The 26,806-nt window shown below is 34.3% G+C and overlaps 1 protein-coding gene across 1 annotated transcript in view; it reads left to right on the top strand.

Annotated features, from left to right (window-relative positions):
- AKAP6 (A-kinase anchoring protein 6) overlaps window positions 1–26,806 on the top strand; it is a 254,431-nt gene that overhangs the window by 151,206 nt on the left and 76,419 nt on the right. The window contains exon 8 of the mRNA XM_083862864.1: window positions 21,807–21,955. Coding sequence (XP_083718990.1) covers window positions 21,807–21,955 — 149 coding nt within the window. The remainder of the gene's footprint in view (window positions 1–21,806; window positions 21,956–26,806) is intronic.

The raw sequence follows: 26,806 nt of genomic DNA, 5'->3' as shown, positions 1-26,806 counted from the left end.
TCTTCCCTAGGGAACCTTCAATGAATGTCATTCTAGCTTCATATGTCTTTCTTCTCTTCCCTTCTTGAACTGATATAAAATTCTAATGTGTGCCCTCTGGTTCCATCTTCATTGAAATCTAGCAAAACCGCTGAAGGTAAGATAGTGGCAATGGTGCATGAAAAAAGGGAAAAGGAATACAGTGATTCATAGCACACTTGAAGAAAGTTGCAGTTGTTAACAGCACTACTTTTGTGTGTAGACAAGTTAAAATGTGTCATATATCAGTGTTAAAAATAAAGTTATTCATCTTAGCTATTTTTTTCAAAGTTTCAAAAAAAAAAAAAGCCATAAAACCTATGCCATGTGCAACTTTAAAAATTATTTCATGTGTCTCTGAAAACAAACAAATTCAGTTGCTCCCAATGGTAACAATAGTAAAGGCAGCACTTTTACGTGGATTTGCTTGTGTAATTTCTGTAGTTTTGAATAGTGATTGATCTTTACTGAAAAGCTTCAACATGTTCATGTTTTCAATCCAGTTTTGTCCATGGACATGATTTACTAGTATTAAGTGACATACTTTTTATTTACATTTTTCTTGGAAATCATCATTGAAAGTAGACATGGAAAGCAATCAATAGATCATCATTGTCAGAATTTTAATTTGTATGCACCACATGGTCAAAAGTTCTTCTGTAACTTAATAAATTTGCACAATAAAGTAGAAAATTTAACCAAATAAGGCAAAATGATTCTGTTAAAAATTGAGCAAATCAATAGCAGAAACTTAAACAAAAATAAAACAATACTCTGTTTCCCTGCATTCACAATAATTAAAATGAAGCAAACAATAAAAGAATAATTCAGAAATAAAATGCTATGACCAAGTTCTTTCATCCTTCTCTGTAAGAGGACAGGAATGTGTCTTGGCACTTGGTATGTAAAAGAAGCGGAATCTTGACCAAAAGATTTGACAGGTGTTGCTGCCTTCACTGGAACAGACACCGTCTGTGAAAGTCTCTGCAGGTCCCACTTTACCATTCCATTTCACCTAGAGCAAAACACAGTAACAGCCTCATCTGGCAAACCTATACATGTGGAAACCAGTGATCACTGGAGTAGCTCCCTTGAGTTTGGAAATAGGGGCTATAGGAAGTTTCTGCATTAGTCCATTTGTGGAGTCTGATGTGGTGTGCTGCCTACAGAACATTTCATGGAAAACTACGCGAGTAAAAACCATGTGCAGTGCTTAGAAAATATAACAATGAGCACATCAGGGGAGGAGGACATCCAGTGACTTCAGACAGGCATTATCATGCTACACAAATTATCTTCAGCTCCTCAATTTAAGTCTTCTGCAGCTCACAAATGCACAAGCTGGTTTGGGGGTTTTGTCACTTGCTTTTCACCGTTGTTTGCCAAAAGCCAAAGATGACTTTTAGGCAGTAGATCGTTGAAAAGATCTCTAGCCATCCCATTTTTATATGACTCATGACCACACAAAAGCCACTGTTACCCAACTGTATTTCAGGCATGCATACTTTAAAATAACTGTAAAGAAATGGAGTTCTGTAGACAAATATTTTGAATAAGGATATTTTAATTGATTAATTGGATTTGGAATCAGACTATGAAATTTTTCTTTGTTAAACACTTGAGGAAAGAGGGGAGAAATATAAACTGTATTGATTATGTGGAGTAGATCAGTAATGTGTTTTCAAAAAGACTGAGAGTCCAGTGTCATATCTATAGAGGAGAGCTTTCCTCTTTTTCAGACTTGAAATAAAATAACCTACTGCAATAAGTCTTTCCATAACAGTGAAATTTTTCTTAGATTTTGGACCCACATTTAAGGAGCATTCAATTCACAAGTAAATAACACAAAAAGAAAAATAAGTAGATGTGAAGGCCTTGAGTCACCAAAACCTTTAAACACATCCACGACTTGAAGTGGTAACTGTGGAAATATTACTATTGCCCTTCAATGGGACAGATGTATGCTTGAAAGTAAGCATGTGTTTTAAAGAATTAAGAGTTTAGCTATTTCTTTTGTGGTTTTATTAGGAAAGTACTGGCACTTTTCATAGTGAATATTCTAGATCAAATATTTCAGAGCTAGCAAGTGGTAACAAAATATACTCTTTATAAGACTACGTTGTAAGACCACATTATTCCCATCTCCTTATGTCGTATTGAAATGATACAAACCAGTTTGATTTTAATCACTTTCTCACTTTAAAAAAAAAAAAAGGGGGTTCTTCAGGGAAAAGTGGTCCTTGTAGAAACCAAAACTTATGTTAGTAGGATTGTTGGATAAGAAAACAGTGAAATACTCAAATGTGGTAGATAGATTTAAAAAAAAAAAAAAAAAATTACAATTTCTAATATTTGTTTGCTGATTACAAATTGAACTGAGTCTTTTTTTCCAGTAATACATAATGAAAATAAATCATTTGCAAAAGGATTACAGCCCATACTGAAAGTATTTATGGACACATTGCAGAGTTTGGTTAATATTAGTAACAATAACTCCAAAATATTTGGAGGGACTCACTCCATCTTTGTTAGATTAGGGTTTCTGAATGGTTGGTAATGGATTCAAGTGTACAGCCAAATGAAGCTGCATTACTTATAAGCATATGTATCCTCATATTCAAATGTAGTAAATTCAGTTAAGCTTCAGCCCTTCTTAGTTCTTCATTCATGAGATGATACCTTTACAGCAAAAGCAAATAAGTAAAAAGTTTCTTTTACCCCAAATTAAAAAAAAACACAACATTTTTTAAATATAAGTTTGAAGTTAGTCTTCCACAGATAGCCAATTAAATTATGCTAAAAATGACATTTTTAATTAAACACCAAGGTAAGCATAAATGGATTTCAAAATAATTAATCAAACATCAAAAAATTGAAACCTTTTTCTGCTTGAGCAGCAGAAATGAAAGAGCTAGTCTTCAGGTCTCATAGAGATTCAATCTAATTTAATTCTCTGTCTTCTCTAAATAAACATTCCTAAAACCTTTTTTTCATCTGGGGGAATAAGGATGAGAGGGGTAATCAATATTTCTAGCATTTTAATTAAAACCGTTAGTGGAATAAATCCATTTAATTATCAGTTAATGAAATACAAGGTCATTTACCTGACAGGAACTTTGAAGGTGGATTACTAGCTGGAATAAAGTAGAAGAACCCAATGTCACAGCCATTTAGCTTCTGTCAAATTTAAGGTTAAAATCCTTTTAGACTATTTAACCTATTCTCTACCATTTTCTATTATGTATGTCAATTGGCAAGAAGAAGTACATGATCAAAACTTGCTTATCTTTAATTTTTCTCCGGTTTCTGCTAAGTTTCTAGACATCCTTTTCCATTTTTTTTAGTCTAGAGAGATTCAAAATGCCAATGAATCCTGGGGTATTTTGACTTACTGCAGGTCTTATCCTTGACTTAAATTAGCATACTGTGCCTAAAGATTATCAGGAAATTTTTACCAATTAAACAAACTAAACACAAATGTGATATTTATATCTATTAACAAGAAATATTGTGCTGCTTTATTTTTTTTATCTTATGTAGTGAAGAAATATGCATAAGTTTGTTTAAGAGGCTTTTTAAGGCCGATGTTCTCATTAGATGGGTAGGAAGGAAAACAGAAACAGAAACTGTTCTCTTTTAGTACAGCAGCAAACTTCCCAGGCTCCTGATAATGTTTCAATAGGACAGCAAATCAAGTGGAGAACAAAAATTCTGCCAGAGGCACAAATAGTGAATGTCAGCATTGGCTAGCAGCAAGACCAGCACAGAAAGAAATAGTCTTTCTAGGATCCTGGGACAACATGCAAACACAAGGAGGAAAATAATCAACATGTAAGTGGACTGCTTCTACTTTGTAGTGTGATTTTTAAGTTCAGGGTTGAGTTTATGTAATTAAAAAGGGTTATGTCCAACTCAGATGGATATGAATTGAAATTAGAAGATCACACTTTTCTGTGATCTTCAAAAAAAAGTGTCTATCAGTGTGACTGTTTTTGATGTTCCAGTGTCTATACTATGACATTTTAAACATAGAAAAATAAAATGTAGGATTTAAAAATTGGTTAAAAAGCTCACTTCCAAGGTGAATTCTCTTACTCATGGTCACTTTTGTAAGTAACATTTGCCAAATTAGCTATAAACCCCCAAGAAACAAAAATAATAGTTATCATTCTGATTTATAGAAGATTTTAGCTATATATTTTCATAGCCTAAGTAGTGGTTCTTAACAAAAAGACATTGAGTGCTGTGTATCACACACTTTTAATTTTTAGTAATTACAGAAGTGTTCCAGGTGTCTTTAAAATTATACTTTAGAGCATGTAAAACCCTATAGAGTACAAGATTGCTCTTAACTTTAATGTATAAGAAGTATGGACCATAGATAAGGGAGGCAAAGTTTATTATCTTTTATCAGACCGCCTGCTAGTGCCAGAAAAAGACAAGAAAGCTTAAGGGAAGATCTCCGCCCAACCCAAGGTAGGTGGTTGGTTGTGGTAGGCATGACCCTGCTGTTAGCACCTGTCTGTGTCATGATTAACCTCTGCCTAATTTGTGTTAGAAAGAGTGGCAGCTAGCACAGGAGGGCAAAAACCACTTCCCACAGGGAACAAAAGAGATTTTGTATCCCCAGCCCTTCCTTCCTGCAGCGGTATTGGAGAACCAAGGGTGTTATTTCAAGTTCCAGTCCAAGTTAGTAACAATGCTATTGTCCTGTTTCCCTCATGATAAATTTGGGTTACATTATTCTTAGAGAAGTGAAATTCACTGACTTCTCGGAATTTGCTTTCAAACTTTTCTTTGCTTGAAACTTCATATCATAACTAACCCCATCAGTTACGCAATGCTATGAATTCCCTATATTAAAAATTTGTAGAATATTAGTGTCTAGAATCCTTGTCTCTGAAATTATGAATTTAGGTGCATATTAATTTTTTGTCACATGATTTGTAAGAGCGAGTTCTACTTGCTTGAAATAATAATAAGAAAAAATTCCATTGACTGAAAGAATGCAACCCATCCTTCCTTTTTTCGGTTTACCCTATATTTTTAGGGATGTTTTGAAGATTTTGATACTTAGCATTTTAAAGACCTCACTGCGTGGACAAAAATAAGGAGAAATATTTGAAGATGTTATGAATACAATGCACTTCATTCCCTTTATGTATATACTTCTTGTTACTGAAAACTCCTTTGACTCAACAGTTTACTAAAGAGATTACTGTGGTGAAGAAGGGCATCATACCTATGATGCTGACCACTCTGAGAGATTAATTTCTATATTTTAAGCATGATAGCTTTAGCAAATTTTGAAGTAGGATATTTATAATATTCTTTATTATAATATTGTATGACCAGTACGTGTTTTTATTATGTTATGATTGTTTTAAGCAGTTCATTTTTAAAAAAGGATCTGAACAAGTTTGCATAAGGAAACTCAGAAATGATGGAACAGATTAATGAAGGTTTGATATATATATGATAGAATTTCTGGGCCAGTTATTTCAAACTTTTATTTTGGTATTTAAAGGGGAAGTATGACTATTATAACTTTGTGGTAATAGTATGAAAAGTATAGTGTTTGTAAAATCTATCACCCAAACCTTACACTCATGTAAGTAACAGCATGCTGTAAAAGCAAACAGACTCTCTTTCACAGAAACTCAACAACACTTGCAGAATACTGCAATTGAGATTGAAGTTTTTAATTGTATCCTTCTGTTTTCCCCATTGCCCAACAACAGGGAGGATTCCTCTGAAACAGTGGAAGAGCTATATAGGTAGAACCAGCTATGTGATTAGGTTGTAATGATGACCTAAGAATGGTTTTCTGATGGAGCTGTAGAGGACCTATCCTTTTGCAGAGTTGATTTATTTTACAGAGGAACAGGAGCTTCTGCTGCTCCATGATCACCGTGGTTACAACACTGTCGGTTGTCTACCTCCAGATAAGTCTACCTTGATTTAAAGACAGGTTTTAGATATTTTATTCTTGTTTCTCTGTTACTTACCATGGTAAAAATAATATATATATAGTCAAATTCAATCAAGTAAATAAAAAATATGTATGGATTCATTCAGCATTACATGTAAATCTGAGTCTGCACAGACCTAGAAGAACTCTGCATTGTGACAATCACTGTTTTAAATATGTCATCACATTGCTTTACAGGAAATAATAGTTTTCTGATCACTATGTGTTACTCAGATATAAATCAGGACGAATTTTTGGCTATTTATGTTGGTTTTGGTTTAGCTGTGGTTTTGCAGGTTACAAAATACAGTGAAATCGACAGGATGCCATGAAAAGGACTCAGCAAAGTATTCTTTTAGCTGTAATACTCTTTTCATTTCAGGGAGAGCTGTCAAAATTCCACAGTATGTCCTGCAGACTCCTACAAAATCTAGCAAATTGCAACAAACAGACCTAGTTTTTTAGCTGGAAGCATTTTACATTCAGTATCTGAAAAGCCTTACATTTGAGATGTATGTGTGCATGTGTGCTACAAATATGAAACACAATGTAGGATTTACTCCCATGGAGAAAAAGTACTTAAAATTGATTAAGTGAATCTTTCCAATTAATTTTTTTTTTAAATCATTATGTTTCTTTCATTAAAGTTCTTTCCCATTTAACAAAGATAAACAGAACCCTGATGTGACATTGATGTGGAACTTGTAAGGAGCTTCAGAAAGGACATACTCTTTTCTCTGAGCATGTACATGCTGTCTTTGAGATCTTCAGATATTTGGATGCAATATGAATAGAGTATATAGTTCTTTAACATCAGCCATTCCTTTCACTGCCAAATGTGGTGGATGTTCAGAATGTGCAGAAATTGCAGAAACAGATCTAGGTTTAAATTGGCTATTATTTGAACCAACACATTCAGCATTCTGAGAATTATATAACAATAATTTATACATGTCCCACCTCTACATATTGAGAAAGAAAACACAGGAAATAAAGTGAGCGGACTGGATCAAAAATCCTCTTTGTGATAATAATGAGTTTGCAGAAATGGAACTTACCATATTTAAAGCAAAGCTGTCAGGATCAAATGGCTAAATACATAGAAGAAGGAAAGGATAAAGAAGTTGAAGGTATCTTTGCTTTGTTTGGAAATGTATTTTGAAAGCTACTGATGTTAAATTTTATTTAAAGAAAGGTTTTTAAGCTGGAGCTCTGCACCATTTAATTTCATGGACTTGGATGGAATTCCTTATGTTATATATGTCTGGAAACATACTGTGGTTCTAAATATTTTTTATTTTAATCCAGACTCAAAAAGAGCTTGTCTGTATCAAAGAAAAATTCCTGTATTTGGTCTCAAAGCTTGAGTGTAACTGCACTTGTTCTCTTCCTTGTGGAGCTCCCTTGATTACAGAGCTTGTACAGCGGTAAATGGGAGCTGCTGTGCAGAAAGGCTGATCTTTAACCAGCTCAGTGGTATCACCTTGGCTCTCCAGTTACTTGATGGTGATGGCACTCACCAGTGGACTTTATGACACAGTTAGAACCAACAGGATAGTTCTTGAAGAAGTTATTTAGGCTTTGAGCAAACTCAAGTTCAGTTCATATTCACACACATTTGCAGTATTAGCATGATAAAATGAATATGATTGGAAACAAAGCTGATATTGTTGAAAGGATGTTTATTTTCAAAATGCCTGTTCTGGAAAATACTCTCTTGGATTCTGCCATAGAATTAGTAGTAACTAGTGACTCTGATTACAACTGAATTATTTTAATTTATAAAGTAACTGGATACACACACATATGTATTATACATTATATATTTATAAATTTCAGGCAAAAGTTTTGAAGTATTATGTGAGCTTCCTTCATATTTTAGATATTCTTAAGAAATATTTTCCACCATTTTAAAAGTTCACTTAAAACACAGATGTCCATTTTATATATCTATTTTTCTTTTTAAAATATCTTGATGTATTTAAAGAAAAAAAGAATTTATATGTTGTATGATTTACAATCCTGGAAAAAATAACATAGTCATAACTCTGCAGTTTTTGTGATGCATGAAGATCAGATTTTTTAATGTTGGTTAATGCTTTACTAATTAAAGTGTGCATGTTAATTAAAGCAGAGGCTAATGTTAATTACCTATATTAATGGAATCTCATGTAGCACCTGCCTGAAGCAATGGGTTCAATTTTCAAAATATCTCAATTAAGACTGAAACTTTTGATTTGCATCTAGTAGGGTTTCAATTAACTGCATTGCAAACTTAAATAACACACTTAAAGGGATAATATCACCAATCACATGCAGCACAGTGGAATTGGTCGGTTCAATTATTGACTACGGCTGTGAGAGCTTTCACAGTCAGTAGGTAAGTACCATGGTATTGGCAAGTGATTATTGTCTAGGGCTGTCATCCCTTCTGTGGCTGTTGTAAGAGAGATGTTAAATTGCTGTACTTGGGTCTCACTGCAATTCCATTGTTGAGGGAGACAGAAATAGAATGATGTTTTCTCGCATCCAGCATTTAATGGTGAAGATTCAGCTTGTTCCTTTGAAATAAATGACCACTCTTCCATGACATGGTAAGGCATTTTATCAAATGGGAAAACAGCATTTGTGATAAATGCACAGTGTTGCAGGGTACTTCTCAGCCAAACCAGGAGGTGTGATTGTATTCCCAATCTCTGTTTCAGCCACCACAGCATTACGTGTTGACATAGGAGCTTTTAATGAGCAGCTTCAGGAAGCGATTAACAAAGCACTAGAAATAGATGCAATCATGCTGATTGGAAATTCTACCTAAGCTCCATAAATAAGACCATAATGTCCTGCTACCATACAACTTTCTATGATAATTATTTCTGATAGCTCCAAGACTTGAACTTCTAATCTGAGCCTACTCCATTGAAATGTTGATGGTTCAGTTACAAAGAAATCAAGATCCCAAAAAAGCATGTTAACTTTTTCTGTTTTGGATACACAACTGAAGAATAAGTGTAGGGTTTTGTGGCCAGATCCAAATTTTGTATGTACATGTAATGCAAAAGTACCTCTAAGGATAATTCCTATGTGGCATCTGTGGAAACAGATTATTACAAAGTCAGTTTTCAACCATGCCCAGCAAAGAGGACCTGGAGCACAAGGTTACTTGTGTGGCTATAATCTCTCACCTGTACCTATGTATTTTCCTGCTAAAAATACCCTTAAGCTTTAGACCATTCCACTATGTGGGTCCTCACTTCTCTGTATTATAGATTGCCTATGCCTATTAATAAAATCTCTAATATAATCTTCCATTGTAACACTCAGGCTTAATGCCTCTGTTTTGATTAATGCTATGGCAAAAGGAAAAAAAAATCACAGTATCAGTCAATCTGTTTAAGAAATTTATGAGATTATAATAAAACCATTTTAACAAACTGCATTTAAAATGTTAATAGCCCTTGACATATCAGTTTGTGACCTCTCTTAGGTCTAGATTAATCTGTGTGTAATGACACTAGTTGATATTTTCACTTCTAAGGAGCCTGTGTCCCACATTTTTGTAAGGTCATTAGATGGTTTAGAACTCATGCTTGTTTTTGCCTCTGAAAAGAGATTACAATCTATTGTAATCTGAGTTTCCAGAATGCCTATGTAGTAATATTCAATTTCTTTAACAGTATAATGTAAAAAATGTAATTATTGCCTTGTTTATGGTTACTGGAAATGTGCATCTTTTCATTATAGCTTTCCCTTGATATATTTTTTGTAGTAGTTGAACTTCAGATTCCTTGAGTCACTATGCATCTGATTTTAGCTGCGGAAAAGTCACATTTTTATGAGTCAGGTGTTAAAAGATGCACCAGATATGATTATTATACTGTGCTATGTTATTGTTGTCTCAGTTATACTTCCTAATGTTTGAAGGAAAAAAATAATCTGTAAGTGTATAGTCATACAAACATTTGTTAAACACATATGTAATCTTTGGACATCTATAACTTGAAAAGGGTGATTTTGCTATTTTTCAATCTGTTTCCTTTTAATTTTGAAACTAAAATGTTTCTTTGTATCCATTTAAACAGCTGTCTAAAATTAAAAAAATAGCTAAATATTTAATTTTTGTTGGATTCTTAGTAACACAGAACTCTGTAGTAATAAATCTTGTATTAATATGGCAATTTTAACTACATTTTAAATGAGAAATACTACAGCACTAAACAGGCAGAATCTCATGTAATGGTCATGTCTTTGATGAAAATCTGTTGAAATCATTGTATTTACAAGATTACTGAGATTAGGTCTCTCTGGTATTAGATGGCCCAAAGGCACTTAGCCAATTAAGGCTATTGGAAAAAAATGAAAGCAATCCAATCTGAAGCCTTCTAAAAGGAATCTTTAACACCATTTACTTCTCCTATATAGGACTGTAATACAGCACTTCCAATATCTTGAGCATGCTTCATTTGGTTTTATGTAGCTGGAGTGTTTTTCACAGTATGAGAGAAAAAAAAGTTTAATTCATTGTTTAAATTACAAAATAATATTACTTAAAAAGCAAGCAATAATATTGAACAAGCAGTGCTACAGTATCATTTTATTAGGGAACAAGGAGGAAGGTGGCTGGATGGATTTTATTAATGATGATTTGAAAGGCAGACCTGTAAAACTCTTATTCTTACATTTTGGCATTCATACTCCTCCTGGAATATTTTCTTTATAAGTTAAGAGCTTGGGTATTTTAGCCAAATCAGCTGTGCAGGTTTGTATCTGGAGTCATGACAAGTTTGTAACAGAGGTCTTGACAAAGAGTAAAGCTACCAGTACACAGAATGTAGTCTGTTTTACTGTGGCATTTTCAACAGAAATGGAAAGAGCATTGGTTGAGTCACATTAGACAGTCATGGGCTAGAACATGTGGTATATTTTTTGAAGGGTTCACGTGAGACCCTGCTGTACAGTCTTTGCTCTGAAATGTTCCTTTATACACTGTGGAAAGCTTACCAAAATAAAGCAGCTAAGGAATTTGAGTACTAGATGTTGGTTTTACTTTTAAAGTTATTTTTGGAACTTTGATACATGTAGCATAGATGGGAATCAAAACCTGCCTTAAAGTGCTGAGAGAAAAGGTTTCTACTGCTTTTTGTCTTGATAAAGCTATAAAGTGTTATCACATTAGAATTGCTGCCAAATTAAGGTGTCTGACATGTTTCTGAAAAAGCAACATTCATCAAAAAAGGACATCTTTTATTGTTAGAAAAAGATGGCTCTTTTCTTACAAGTTTGGGCTTTAGTTGTTCTGCTACTTTGTTTTAGACTTGAACAGTCTCTCTACATGAGTGGATCTTATCTTAATATTTTATATGTCTATATAAACACACTTAAAAAAATAATTTTATCACATCTGGTTTTACTACATGTTGCTGCATGTCTCTAGAGGCATACAGAATTTTTATTTTCAAGTAAATTTATATTAGTTACAGTCACCAGCTGTTTTAGATATAGAATCATTTCCTGTTGGTATAGTTTCCAGGACAATTCCCGTTTTTTCTTCTCAAAAGAATGAGAAATTTAATTTAACAAAGACATCCTATAATTGCTTTTGTATCTAGCAAGGTATCTAGCAATCTAAATATTTTATTTTATTTAAAACATCTGTCTACATAATATCATATGACTATACAAAAATATATCAGCCTTCTGAAAGATAGCTGCTGCTACTTTTATTTCATTTATAAGAGACCAACAAAATTGCTCAAGATAAAGCCTGTCTGCCACTGGGTCATATATAAAAAAATTTTGCAAGATGAAAATTGCTTGCATTTACAGTTCTTGTTAAACTAATCTAGGTCTTTTACAAATTTAGAAGCATCATTTTTCTTTTTCCGTGTTCTCTTACCCCCACCCCAGTCACTATGGAAACATAGGAGCTTAGCAAATACTTTTTTTTATAAGCTCATTTTTTTTTGAGATTGAAGGCCCATTTCTTTTAAAGAGGAAATGCAAACTAGAGTCATATCTTAATTGCCTGCGTGTGGGATCTATTTATCTCTTGCTATCTTCATTTTCACAAACATTTGGTGTGCATTATACTGGTCAGAATTTTCATGCAGTTTTTTTGAAAATATATAGGGGAAGTGATAATGTCAATATAGATCTTTATCTGTTTTGTGCTACTAAGCTTTATTTGCAGTGATTGTAAACTGTTGCTTTGTATGAAGCAACTCATACTGAAAAGAAAATATTTAATAGATGGTATCAATAGAGGCACAGCAGCTGTCCTAGAAAAATAGACATAGGCATTTTAAAGTATGTCTAAATAAGACAAGTCTACCTTTTTCCAGGGAAGTAATCAAAATATTCCTTTTTGGAGAACTAGAAGTATGAAAGGAAAATGTTTATGGTTCCCTACTGGCACACAGTTATGATTGACAGGAAAAACCAACATGTATGCCACATGAGACATCTTGTTCAGGAACTTTCAGGAGGGTAGTAAATTGGTGTTGGCACAAACACAAAAAAATAAAATGACTTGATTCAGCAGTTTTCAATTCTAAATCCCCAGGCTTGAAAGAAAGAAGTAAATATTCATCAAATGATCAAAATTTATATTGATTTTTATTCTGCATTAGCAGCTCAAAGTCAAGATTCTTGACAGGGTGGATGTCGGTTTGAATGATTCTCTTTGAAATAAGGATACAGGCACTGGGCTGAGCGCTACTGTGCATTCCTGAACCATAGGAAAAGACTATTAGAACCCTAGGAAGCTAAATTTTTTAAAGAATACTATAAAAGCATGCTTGTTCTGTACTGTTTTGATAACTAAATTGTTGTTTTTAGTATGTAAAGTGATTCTTGTTGTTCCTACTTTACTCCATCCTTTCCATTATCATCTAAGGACAACTTTTTTATAGTACTTCAAAGGGAAATGGTACTTCGTGTACTCTAGTAACTGAGTTAATATCAGTACTTCCCAAAAGTGCATTTTAGAGTGCTAGTCTGGCAGAGAAAAGGAAGCAAAGATTGTATCTGCACATTATACATCTTTAATTTTGCAGTTTCTGTCAGGGAGTAAATAAAGATCTGGAGGAGGCAGTGAGGGCAGGAGGATGGAAATCCAGGCAAGGAGAATGTGAGTGTGAATGCAGTGCTGAAACACAAATGTGATGACTGTGATTACCAAGCTGTGAGATTTAATGAGAAAGCCTGTATTAGAGTGAAGTAGAAAATCATAACCATCACCTCTAGTCTATAGGAGTATAATTGGATCTCAGCCCCCAGCAAAAGTAAATAGGTAAGTTAGTGACATTTTTAACAAACTTAAATACATTGAGAATAAGAGGGGAAGTTATTTTGATTACTGTACTGTTACAGTGTACTTTAAGTTTCTCAGCTTGCACTAAAATGAGATTCGTTGTCACAAAATGAAAGAAAATAGTGTGTTTTTGTGAGGGGGCTAAATAAGAAGCAAGGTAAGACAGAAATACTATAACTATCAAAGTGTTAAGAAATTTCCCAAATGTCCTAGGTGCTTGCAATTCAGTAAACATCTTTAACAGCATAGCTTCAAAATTAAATTTTGCAAACATTATGGGTAATGCTTTAATAGTTTGCAAATTGCAATGAAGTCAGTAGCAGCAAAGCTGACCTCTTAGCAATACAAATGTTTTCTGTTTAAAACAGTTATCTTTTTACAGTTCCCTCTACCTCACTAAGTGTCAGGTGCATCAAGAGGATCCTCATTAGAGGAGCATAAATGAACTCAAAGGAGCAGCCTGTGTCTGCTTTTCATACACATCAAGGCAGTTGTACAAATCAACATATTAAGCTATATGTTTTGCTGTTGCTGGAATAAATACTAATAATTTTGCTAAAACCTTTCTATATATATGGATAGGGAAAGTAAAATAAAGGGGAAAAATACTTTGCCCACATTTCCCTCCTATTTTTAAATAAATTAATTTATATTAGTTGGCATATCCTCCTTCAGAGTCTGACTATTCTTACTTAATTGTGCAGTGGAGACAGAGTACTGTTCATATTACACAATTTTATCTTATTAATACTTTGATATCTAAAAAGCTGATAAAAATACCCAGTAATTTCTCCCTGTAGGAGGAAAAAAAATGTGTAGTAAGAAAACATTCATGTCTCTAGGGGTAACATAACATCAAATTGACTATCAAGGCATGGAAATAATCTCCTTCAAATTCAGAACAAGTTAAATAAGGATTCAATGACTGTCTTTGAGGAACACAGTGTAGGAGTTTTGACTTCAAAATGGTTGACGCTATTGAACCTCTCAAAATATTTGACACAAAACATTGAATCAAAAGAAGATTTTTGGTCAAAACTTTTCCAGTTTTGCGAGTTGATATGTCTAGGAAATTTTGGAACTAGTTATTAAGCACCCACATATTTTTAATGATTAGGTTAATAAATACATAATATTTGTCAAGCATCTAGAAGTTTAAAATGGACCTACTAGGGAAAAAACCCAAGCTCTTTATATACTACTGGTACAGTATGGTAAAATTGGCAAGAAAAAGGCTGTAATATTTTTATGTTAACTCTGCCACACCTTCCTGAGATGCTTTGCATAGTTTTCCATAGGAAGTATTGGTTTTGAAAGACTTACTTTTCCTTGCTATTTTTGAGTAGACATGTACATGTCCATCTGTGGGAAGAGGGGAAGGTGAAATGTGCACCAGCACTCTGGAATTTCCCTTGCGCAAGTGTGCTGTCCTAAATTCTGAACCTGAGTAGCTTTAGCCTTAAGAGCATGGCCATTTTGCCCAGCCCTATGAGCTGAGCTAGGTGCGTTGCTGGTCTGTGTGATTTGGTACAGAAGCCTTATAGAGAAATGTGGCTTTTAGACGTATCTGTGCGTTGGACAGACTCTTTAACCATCTCATAATAGGGCACTCCATTGCTCTAGAAGTGAAAACACAGGAAATGATAGGAACAATAAGAACAGTGCAAATAATGGAGGTTTTAATTAAGTAAGATTAAGTTTATAATTTTAGCACTTTCTGTGCATGACTAGTCTTTCCTCTTCTTGACTGTTTGAGGGTCCTGAGCCTGATTCAGAAAGGTTTTCAACCTTCTTTATGTACAACATATTCGTGTTCGGGCCTCCTGTAACAATTTTTTTCTCTTCCTGACAGGGAAGAAACCAAGGTTGTGCTGATGAATTGCTAATTTAGTAGGACAAATTCTGGGTTTGTAAGAATTGGACTGTTTCAGTTTACAGTTATTATGGCATATGAAGAGGTGTGGCTAAAGGAGATGGAAGGCATGTAGCAGCTACAAAGAAATGCACTCTATTACGTTGATGGGTTTGGCTGGATCTGCATCCTTGTTAATTTGTGTCTTCCACATGGTTTTAGCAAGCACTGTTCTGTCATCCCAGCCCTTTCTACTGTCAGAGCAAGCCTGTTCCCCATGTGGCCCTCAATTATTAGACTCTCTGTGACTCTCTTTCTGCAGGTTGGAGATGCAGACCTGCAAGACAAGAAAAGTAGAAAAGGATCCCAGGCTTTGTTCAATTCCCATTTTTACAAGAACTTTTTTCACCTGGCAATTTTGGGATGCTATTGTCAGAAAGTATTCAGTCTTAATTAACCTCTGAAGAGGTTAATTCTTTCATACTTCAATGGTTTTTGATATTTATGCTGTAGGGAACTTCCCTGGGTATATAACTGAGATCTGTATAATGCACAGGGCATGCCATGCTCTTGTGTTGTGTTTAATGTTACGCTGAATAGAATGAAAGGCAGGTGAATAGACAAGAATAAAGACACAAGAGGTGCAGATTTTAAATTAGCAGCATGATCATGGCATCTTCATGGATTTGATCAGTCAAAGATGCTGAGACCACACTACTGATTGCATTTGCACTCCCCAGTCCTGAAGTCACAGGTCATGGATTTCTGAAAGTCAAGGGAAATCCTGCAAAAATGTATTACTCTTATTTTATAGGCTTTTCCCCCACTATTTCTGATGGCTCTAAGAATTGCCTGAAGTTCTGCTTGCTATAACACAGCCCTACCTATCTAAAATATCATTTTATGGGTCTTGTGGATGGACCTAAAATTCACTGTGCTGTTACTTTAACTCTACACTGAGTTTAAGTATCTTGACATATTTCAATGTTGTCGTCTTGTAATTTTGCTCATTCTGTGTGGAGGTTTCACATTGTCATGATGGTTTTAGCACACTGAAAAACAAAGCAATAACATTATTCTTGATGTAAAAACATTTCTGAGATTTATGACAATAGAAATACTTAGATTTTAACTGGTAACAAACATGCCCTGATTAACAGAATTAATTTCCTGCATGATTTAAAAAAAAAAAAAAATGATTCAGTCCTGAAGAGAGTGTGCAAGATGAAGAGTCAAGGAAACCAGAAGCAGGAAAGGTAGCAGACTAAGAAAATATTCAATAGCAGCAATGTCTCTGTTTTAATGAAACAGAGTAAAAGGAGAAAACTAAATGCTTACACTTAGGGTAGAAACAGTTACTTGAAGTCTAAGAAGCCTAATGGTACCAAATGATGGCCCAGTGATCTTAAAGGCATTTGCCACTGAAATGATCTTATTAATCTGTTATACAATGCCTTTTAAAATGCTGGTGAGACTTCTTGAAAAGTTGAAAGTATTCCTTGTACCTTAGGTGTTTTCATCAATAGATGACTGTTGGCTGAGTGTAGGGGTGGCGTGATGGATGATCAAGTCTGTCTGTGTAGAGTTTTTGGACAAACTCTTGCCTGCCAAAGAATGATTTCTGTAATCTACATCTTCATGGAAGATATTTTGAGCCATATACTTCTCAACATAATTTTATTCAGTAGCTGTACTCTGACAGAACCAGGGTCTTTTTTGTGTTCCACAATAAAGCCTTCTCCACAACTTTATAATGTGGACAAGTATTCAGAATATTGTGACAGAAAACAACAAAAAATGCTTGAGTATTTAAGCACATAAATACTATTCCTACCAACTTAATTCTGGAAAGAAATTATTCTAAATTTTAAATCTCAAGAAATTTCCCCAGTTGCAGATATGCAGAGTGACAAGCTGGAATGTATATCCTTTTTAAATGGGACATCTGAGTTTTCACTTCTTTAAAATATACATGTGGGTATTCTTCTGTGTGCTGCCTGGGGCCATCTGACCACCTCCTTGTTGGCAGAAACTGGATTTTGTGCTTTAATTTCAGAGGCTGATTTTATCCAGCTTAAGTTCAAATAATGGCAGAGGGATGGAACTGTCTGTATTTCTTATATAATTCTCACTAAGTACAGTCTAGTGTGGCAGAAGTAAAGTTTCTCTACAGAACTATGAAGAAAGGGTAATGCGAGATAGGATACTTTCATAATTTAAATTCAACTGAATGTATTATATATAATTTGTATATCTTAACAGAATGGTTTGTCTACAGTAAAATAGTTCATAACAAATTACTTGTGCTCCCTGGGAGACACTGTCTGAAAATACTTTCCTTTCAACACCATATCAATGATATTTATTCTAGTACATTCCAAAAATCTGCAGCAGAAAAACCACTAGCTCTGAGTTCATATCTCCAATTAAAATTGCTGTCGATTTTGAGTCTCTTGTTTGGCACAGTATACAATATAACTTTTCAATCTCCTTCTTCCCACAGTAAGAGTCATTATCCCTTGTCTTTCTCCCCTTCAGAATAAGGCCATTCCAACGTGTAGGTCTAACAAGAAATACAATGTATTTTCATTGATTTGTATTGTCACTGATTACTCCTTCATGCTATATAGTGATCTGTATAGTAAAGGACATTTTACGTTGTCATGCAAAGCCAGTCTTAAGGAACAGATTTGTACCCCAGGCTCTCCCGATTTATTTATAAGTTCTTGGTTTTTAGAAAATGAGCTTTAGAAAACAGCCTTGAAATTATTTACCATTACTAATCAATCTCTAGAACTGAGTATTCGGCACTAGTCTAGATTTTTTTTTCTCTGTTTTTCCCCAGACTAAAGTTTTTTCATAGTCTTGTTCAGAGACTGGTTCCTGCAGGCTCAGGAAAATGACAGAATTTTGTAATTTGATTATTGGAAATATTTCAGTTTAATTTACAACAGAGTATTTTAAACTCATTCCATCCTAGTAGGCAGAGAATCTCTACAAGTGTGTAACAAGACCATCATCAGCATCTTCATTGTCTTTTTATTGCAAAAATGATCACTTAGAAGAGGACCATGAACTGGAAAACTACTGCTGAGTATAATTCCTTGGCGTTTTTTTCCTCCATGTTCAATTTTTCACATATTCAGATGTACTGCATTGTCAAAAAAATAAAGAAGAAACTGAATTTCAATTCTAAGATGGAGCACTAGGAGTAAATGAACGATTACTTCCCACCCAATTTTTATTAGCTATATTTGGATCTATGCATATCCCAGTAGACTTTTTGAGGATTTGCTTGGAGTCTGTGTCCATACAGGTGTGTTTGTTGTAGAGATTGTTCTTGAGGTTCGTGTTATATAGTAAAAATATGTAGGGCAATCTGAAAATGCACACCATGTAGGCTTAAATGTAAATCTAAATCTATAGCTTTTCTATATTTTGATTAGAAATTGATAAAGTTGTTACTTTGTTCTCCCAGAATACTGCAAAACTAGTCCTTCATTACCACTAAAGATTTTAAGTTGAAAATAAACTGCAGTAGGTTTATTGTGTATCTGTGCTCCATACTTTTTTTCTATCTTGTGCCTTGTACCTGTTAGCTCAGACTCTGTAGAATGTAGTTTTTTGAGACTTAAACTGATCAATACCTACTCAAGGTCTTCAAAGCGTCTTTGGATTTGCAGTTGATATCAGTATAACAGAGACAAAAAATGCTTAAGTACAACAGTGAGATAGATGAATACATAGAGAAAAGAAATTGGAGAGATCCATCTGAAACTCTGTGCTGTCTGAGTTTGAGTTGCTGTAATTGTTCACAAACCTTGAAGATAGAAATTTGGTTTAAAAATAAAAACAGTTGATTTATAGAGAGATCATATTTCTGAAGTGAAAGAACTGGGTTGTATTCAGACTTCATAGAGTATGATGTTGATAGAGTTCATAATCCCTAGTACAAGAGGGCCTTATAGCTGCAAGGAAGAAATAGTGGATTCTTATTTATCCCTCTTCATATATTTACCTGCCCTTTACATCCTGCTTTTCATTTCCCCCACTATTCTACTTAATCCTTCTTTTTCTTCTCCCATTTTCTGTATTCATTATTGGTTTGCCTACAAATATTTTTGCAAGTGAACAGAACATGACCAACCTAGGAAAAGCTGCTGCCATTTTTTTTTTTTAATTATATTAAAATATAGAGGAATTTGCAGGATGGGGAATTAGAAAATATAAGGGGAAAAAATGATCTAAATTATTACTATTGTTGTGCTATTTGAGAAATAGAGAAATAGCTGGTGTTCGTATAATTCAGGGCTGAATTTTAATTATGATGTGTGATATTGCACAGATTAGGCTACAAGTGAACTCTCTCTTTTCGGTGTCTTGGGGTGGGAGGGGAGAAGGAAGATTCTATACACAATTTCAATAACAGCCAAGAGGAGTCCACAACCTCTAACTAAACTCCAGCCAAAACCCATAGCTAAAAAAGTAGGAATTACTTATCTTGATTTACAAACCTGTCTTGAAAATAAGGGAATTTTTTGCTTCAAATTTTCCACAGGATTTCCCCTCTAGACTTAAAACACTCACAGATTTTAATTGATAGATCTAATTGCTTTAGAAATTTACTGGTCACTGACAACAGGGCTTTAGACTGAATGTGTCATGTCAACAATAATGGAAATTAAAATGATACAATGTATTACTGCTTTGTGGTAAGAATAAATTAAAAGAATACATTCATAGCCTTATGTGTACACTACAGAATACTCTGCAGGAAGACTGTCCTTACTGGTGAAGAATCCTTCCAAAAAAAGAAATTCGTTCAGGAACATCTGTATACAGTGGAAGTGGACTGTTTATCAGTTGAGAGGAAAATGTACTTGGGGGTGGAAGGGGAACAGAAGGTGATGCAGTTCATTTGCTGCCACAGTTGTTTCTGACTTATATAAATGTCAATTTTAATTATAGTTTCTGATAAAGAGAAATAGCTTTGTAACTCTCTCAGACCTTAACTTTTTACTCTACCTGGACAGTCCCAGCTAAGTTTAGATAATGTTTCTTCACTAGTAACTTTTGTGGTTTAGTTTTCCACTATTTTAAAATAAGTATGAAACCCTCCAATTATATTTAAATATACAGTGAAAGACCTGCATGGACTAGTCAGAATTTTTATCTTCTATCTCCTTGGAAAATTGCTAGCATTTACTGTATTTTCTGGGTTTTTGTTTTGCTTGTTGGTTTCTTTTTAAATTTCTCAAAAACATATTGGGATTTACTGAAAACCATAGCTAATTTCACAGTAAGAAGCAGCTGAGAGAGAAAGCTATGAAAGTTTGAATGAGAAATTTTAAAAGGAAATGGAATTTCCAAATCTCTTACATTATTTTTCAGCAAAAATTACACCAAGGCAACGCCTAAGAAAATATAGAAACTGTTATTACCACTTGCTTATAAAGACATTCCAACCTTCTTTCTGACTCTCCCTACTGACATTCTTCAGTACCTGTTTCCCTTCACTTGCTTGCATTTTTCTTATATTTTACATTCTTACATTAGACTACCCTTCTCTATAGCCCTTTTACGACTTTCTCTTTATGACTTCTGTTGTTCCACAGATAGGTAACTGCTGTGCTGTCAGCAAACAAATAAACTCTTCATTTCCCTGCCTCCCACAGCAGAAAATACTGGAGAGTCCTCATACAAAATTTCCTCCACGCCATTTGCATTTACTTGCCATAGTACCAAATAGTTAAGCAGTCATTCCACTCCTAATGGAAATAAAAGTATGTAGTTACACAGAAGTAGTGATTTTTTAAGCATTATCAGAATTTGTAATGTGTTTTTCTTTCAATGAAGTATATTAAAAGAAAACAATGGTATATTGGCTTCGAAGTGCTTTTGAACTTACTCTACACTCTGTTCTTTCTACTATTCCTAGGGGCAAGTGTGGCAAACAGCAGATTTTATCCTTTTGTCATCTGGTTCTCTGAGCCTCAGAAGCATACTGATCACTACAGCTGCAATAAATAAAGTGTCTATTCAATAAAATATGATGCCAAATATTATTCCACATTCTTCTGGACAGGCACAGTCTGATGGAAAACAGCACATCTCACTTACTGCCTTTTTCCTTGCAATTAAATTTGCTGAGTAATCAGTCTGTGCCAGATACAGGAAAGGAGAATGTGAATAATGCCAATTTGCTTAGATTTGTTTACAATTACTACTTAAAGGAAAAATACAGCAATATGGCTTTCATTGATTATGAAGCACAGACAGTGTGTTAACAATATCAGTCTTGAAGACTATAAGAAGTAAAATTGTATGTATCTACCTGTTCTATCACAGTGCCTAGTTTCTAATATCTTTTTTATTCATGTCCAGATATTTTTATGCAGCATTTGATTGGATATACATCTCATAGAATATATAACATGTTCTCTGGTAGGAAACCTCAATAGTTCATTTCTAGCATTTGGGATTGTGCTGTAGTCCTTCTCTGACTTAATGGTTCATTCTTTTTTATTATCACATACAGGGAGAAAATTTGGTTCAAACTGTTGCAGTCCAAAAATATTTGAATTAAAGGTATTCTTTCCGAATTATTTTTTTAATGTTCTGTTTTGTTTTTTTCCCTCTTTGTTTTCTTTTTCTAGGCTGAGGTTCAGCTATGCTATCTGGAAGCACAAAGAGATGCTGTTGAACAGATGTCCTTAAAACTGTACAGTGAGCAGTACAACAGTAGTAGCAAGCGAAAGGAAGAGTTTGCTGATATGTCAAAAGTTCACACAGTGGGAAGTAATGGGTAGGGAACTATTCTTTTTGTTGTTTTATTCTCATTGATCTGGTGGGTTTTTTAGTATTATATACTTTTTCTTAGTACTATTTAACCAAGATTTTTCTTCCTAGGCCAGGAGGAAGGACAAAACTGTTTCTATCCCTCTCTCTTTTTTTTAAATATATGGATGCAAAAATAATGGGTTCTGGATAATTTATCCAAATGATGGTTTGTTCAGAGGAATACTTAATATTATCTAATAGTAAACTGTTACCTGGATTTAAAAAAATGTAATGTGTCCTTTTTCTTTAGGCTTTTCTCCTCCAGCAGCTTCATGTAGCTTGATTTCTTAATGTCTTCCAAGGAAAATTCCTGTTAGTGTAATAGTATCTCTGCAAGACATATATAATAATTGTTCTCCTACTGACTAGGAACGATTAATGTGAAGCCATTCAATCATAGTTCAAACATCCAGGTTTTTGAATTTCAAGAAAGCATTGATTTTAACTGGTTTTCCTTTTTTAAAACTGTTTTTCCTTGACTTTTTTTTAATTAATGTTAGCACATATACATACGTTTATCATATATAGAAGTGTGCATGCAAAGGCATTCTTTTTTAATATTTTGAAAAAATTTGGAATATGCTAAAATGAGTTCTTGCTGCCCTCTCTTTCTCACAATCAAGGAAACTTTTAGTTCTTGACGAAGACTTTTTCTTTAAGGTCTTCTGAAAACCATGTCTTGCAACTACTAGCACCCCAAAGTGAACATAAAAAACCTACCTGTTGGATCATACTAGTGCGGGCCAAAAGCAGGTCAAAGGACCCAGCTAGTGCTCATTGTTTGAGGATGCCCTTCTCCTGATAGAAGTTTCCTTGTAACTGGCAAATAGAGTACAACTTTTCCCTGCAGTTTCCTATGCAAGAAAAGTCACTGACAAAGGTGTTCATGAGTTCTTTATCTCCAAAACTCCCCTTTCCAGTTGTTAACTCAATGTTCAGGTCTTCGAAACACAGTTTTATTGAATTACCAACTGTAAAGATAAATGAGCCTTGTAAACATCCCCTCTTATTATACGGAAAGATAACTGTTTTAGAAAAGTTGATGTGGGCTAATTATGTAGGATTACTGAGATCTTGATTACATATGCAGAAATCTGTCAGATTCTCAAACAAGCCAGTGCAGCTACTGCCAACCATAAAAATAATTTGTTCAGAATTGGTGTGTATATGTATATAAATGTGCACTGAGGGCTACATGTTCAAAACCAGCTTCTAATTTTGCAGCCATCACTGAATGTGAGCAGGGCTAAAGATTGGAATATTGAGGAGGATGTAAGACACATCAACAGACATTTGATTTTCCTGAGGGGAGGGAATGTAAAGCTTTATGCTTCACAGAGAAATCCAGTTTGTAACTCTACATACCATATGTGATAAGCAAATGATTTCTTAAATGCACTTGTTTTCACTTGTAATTATACACTTTGAACTGGAAATGGTAATCTGCTAGTATTTCAGACCTTTTTAGTGCTGTGGCCACCTTTCTGGGCCCTTAAGGCCATCTCAGGCTTTAGAGGCTCAATAGTGACTTCAGGGGTCAAAGAGCTGGAATCAGACCAGTACAATACTACATATTCATCCATTGTAGAAGCTAGCAGGGACTAAATTCAGCTAGAAAACTTTCAGTTGAACCTGTCTGAGGTGCTGCATTAAAAAAAATGGAAATTCCTTTCAGCTATTTAAAAATATATTTGATGCAACATTTCCTTACTGCATAAAAACTGATGACAGAAATCCCACAGTAGCATGGTCTAGCTAGAGACAAAGATCTCTACAGAGAAGGGGCCATTTGCATAAATTAGGGTATCTGTCCATTAGATGTTGTTTGACCTAGGAAAAAGAAGAATGTCCACCAGGAGAACAAAAGCTATTGTAAATGCAGAATTTTTAATATGATGTGCATGTGTGTGTGACTGTTTTTGTGAAGGAGATTTGGGAGATTACTTTGTGCAGGAAATAGATAGGGTAGTATTTGCAGAACATAGTAGGGTAGTATTTGCAGAATATTGTGGTTCTAGTGGGTGTGTAAAGAAGCAGAGATTTCCTGCAAAACAGTAATCTTGTTAAAACAGCAACAGGGAAAGTTTTTGTGCATTAGTATGAAAACAGCCGAAATGGCAAAGGAAGAGAATAGAATGAGTATCCACTGCAGGAGAACACCAGCTAGCCAGGAGGTAAGAGGCACCCAAGAGTAGTTGAGAGCAGGTGCAAAATACTGTATCCCCTCAACAGCAGGGGAGGTGAGTGCATACAGGTCCTATTGGGAGATATGGACAGCACCATTGCATATGAAAGACAGATCCTAAGATCCTGTCACCAATGGTATTGGGCCTTCCTAGATGAGAATTTCAGAGAAATGCATTACAGGAGGCTTCAAGTATGTGCAGAACATAGGTCAGTTTTAAAACTGTCAAGGTGATAACTCTGGATTCTCCTATATCTCCCTAATAAAAACATGTGAAAAGAGTTCCATAAAATTCTGAGCCATAAACTTGAAGGAACATTTTGTCTGGCTGAATTTTTTGGTAAGTATACCAGTGTGTTTACAGTACTTCTAAATGCCATGTGAGTTATGCCATCGAAGTAATACTGCAAACTGGAAGTGCGTGTTAAACATGGGGAAAAAGGCTGATGGAAGTAGCTTCACATTCCTTTTTATTTATTAATGCCACAGACGAACTGGTTTTCTCATGAGAAAGGTGCTCATGAATTTTCATTCAAAATAATAAATTGGTGTCCACATTTTAAAAAATATGTTTAGGGTTCAAGGGATTAGACATGCAACTCTGAATATCTGATTCCTGGTTTACCAAGACAAAATATACTGCTTAATGTAATTCTAGTTATTACATAGTTAATGGTTTTAGCTTATTAACCAAGAAACTTCATCAAGGAAGCTGTTTTTACTTGCCCTTTAATTATTATTATAGCATTTTTGTTGGCAATGTTTAGGTACTTTTAGTGGAGGATTTTTTTCTTTTTCAATGAACAGATGAACTAATTTATTCCTTTTTTAGTGTTTAGTGGATTCATATAATCAACCAAAATTAGATCTTTTCTATGATTATTACATCTTTAACACACATCAGTATTTCAGAAGTCGTGCTTTCCCTGGTTCTGCCTGTGGCGATATGAAAGAAAGATCTGCTAAGCTCAGGAAAAGTAGATTCTGAATAAAAATAAATATTAAATATACCACAGAAATACTGACAGATACATTTTAATCTTAACCTCTCTCTCCTCCTGCAATTTCTTGATTTTTCTGAATATCTTTTTAGCGGCTTACTAACTTGCATCCTCTTCCAAACAGTAATTTAATAGTGATCACTTAGTTCATCCATTTAGATGCAAGACATTAATTTAAAAAAACCCCAAACAACTCCTTATAAAAGAAATATATCAGTTATATTCTAAAACCATTAAAAGTATTGCAATCATAGTAAAAAAAATAAACTGATGATGCTCTGTAGGCTGACTTTTAGCTATCTTCAGGCTCAGGCAAATAACTGCCATAGACAGTTGCTTAAAATGCTCCCAATTGACTTGACTTTACTTCAGGAAACAAATAAACAAACAAGAAAGAAAACACCCCAACCCTCCCCCCAACAAACAAACAAATAAAGCATTAATAAATACAGTATGTAAACTATGGGGGGGAAAAAAACATATCTCTTTTATCTTATATCCCTTCCTGGGCTTTTTCCAGTGAATCCTTTTACTCTCAATCTTCATTTTGGGTTGATTTCCTGTTTAGAACATTAGTTTGAAATCAAAATGTTCAGCTGTTTTCTAGTGCTTATCTGTGTTTTATAAAAGTCAAAGAAAAGTGCTTTTCTGTTTCTCTAAAGGATTGGTTCATTTCAATACACAAATAAATGGACCAATTTGGACTGTAAGTAAGATGTGGATCTTTAGACACAAACCAGATGTTTGGATCCTGCACGTCTTCTGCCTGTTATAGAAAAATCCAAGTCCACTTCCTAGTGCATTTTCCAAAGGCATCCCATTCCATTCTGTATGTAGGCTTTGTTTCACATCATATCTTAATTTAGGATTTTCACTGGTACAAACAATCCAAATCCAACTGAATCTGTACCATTTTACAGGTTATGAAATCTAATGTCTAGTGTCACAAAACATATGTTTTAATAACTGCCTGTCAGTTTTATGTATTTGAATAATATTATTCAAATATATTATTTGGATAAGATGGAAGAGAAGAAAAGGACCAGTAGGTACTGAAGAAACAGAATGGTTATACTGCTTTCTGAGGAAGGGATGAAGATTCATTAATACTGCCAAATATACAATTCAAAATGGAGTTTAGTTTCTTTCAGTTTCCAAATGATATCTGAGCCAAATACCTCCTGAAACATGAAAAAAGCCCTGAACTCCAAGTGAAACTTATATTTCAATAATAGTAACTTAACCTTTTGTGCTTGCTCTTTCTTTATGGTAACACTACTTACCTTCTCAGGGCAGCAAGCAGCTTTAAGTAAGTGTACCTCATAAATTATTAACTAAAAGTATACTAAGTATAGTGGATTAAACTAGAGGGTTACTTCAGAAGCAGGAATCAGCGCTTGTGCATTATACAATACATTCTTTGTTGTCAATTCATTGAAAATAATACCACGGAAGGCAAATGCTTTCTTCTCCCTTGCCTGCTTTCTTGAGGAAAGACAGTTCTATTTGTCACAACTTTATCTGTAAGCTTTCAAAATTACCACGCACATGGTACTCTAGTTAATAACAAAACTGCAATAATACTAATGACATTAAAAGCGTGTTTAGTTTATTGTTTCTCTGTTAAAAC

Source organism: Zosterops lateralis (genome assembly GCF_965231275.1).
Source record: "Zosterops lateralis genome assembly, chromosome: 6".
Lineage (NCBI taxonomy): Eukaryota > Metazoa > Chordata > Aves > Passeriformes > Zosteropidae > Zosterops > Zosterops lateralis.
This window is presented reverse-complemented; position numbering and strand designations above follow the sequence as displayed.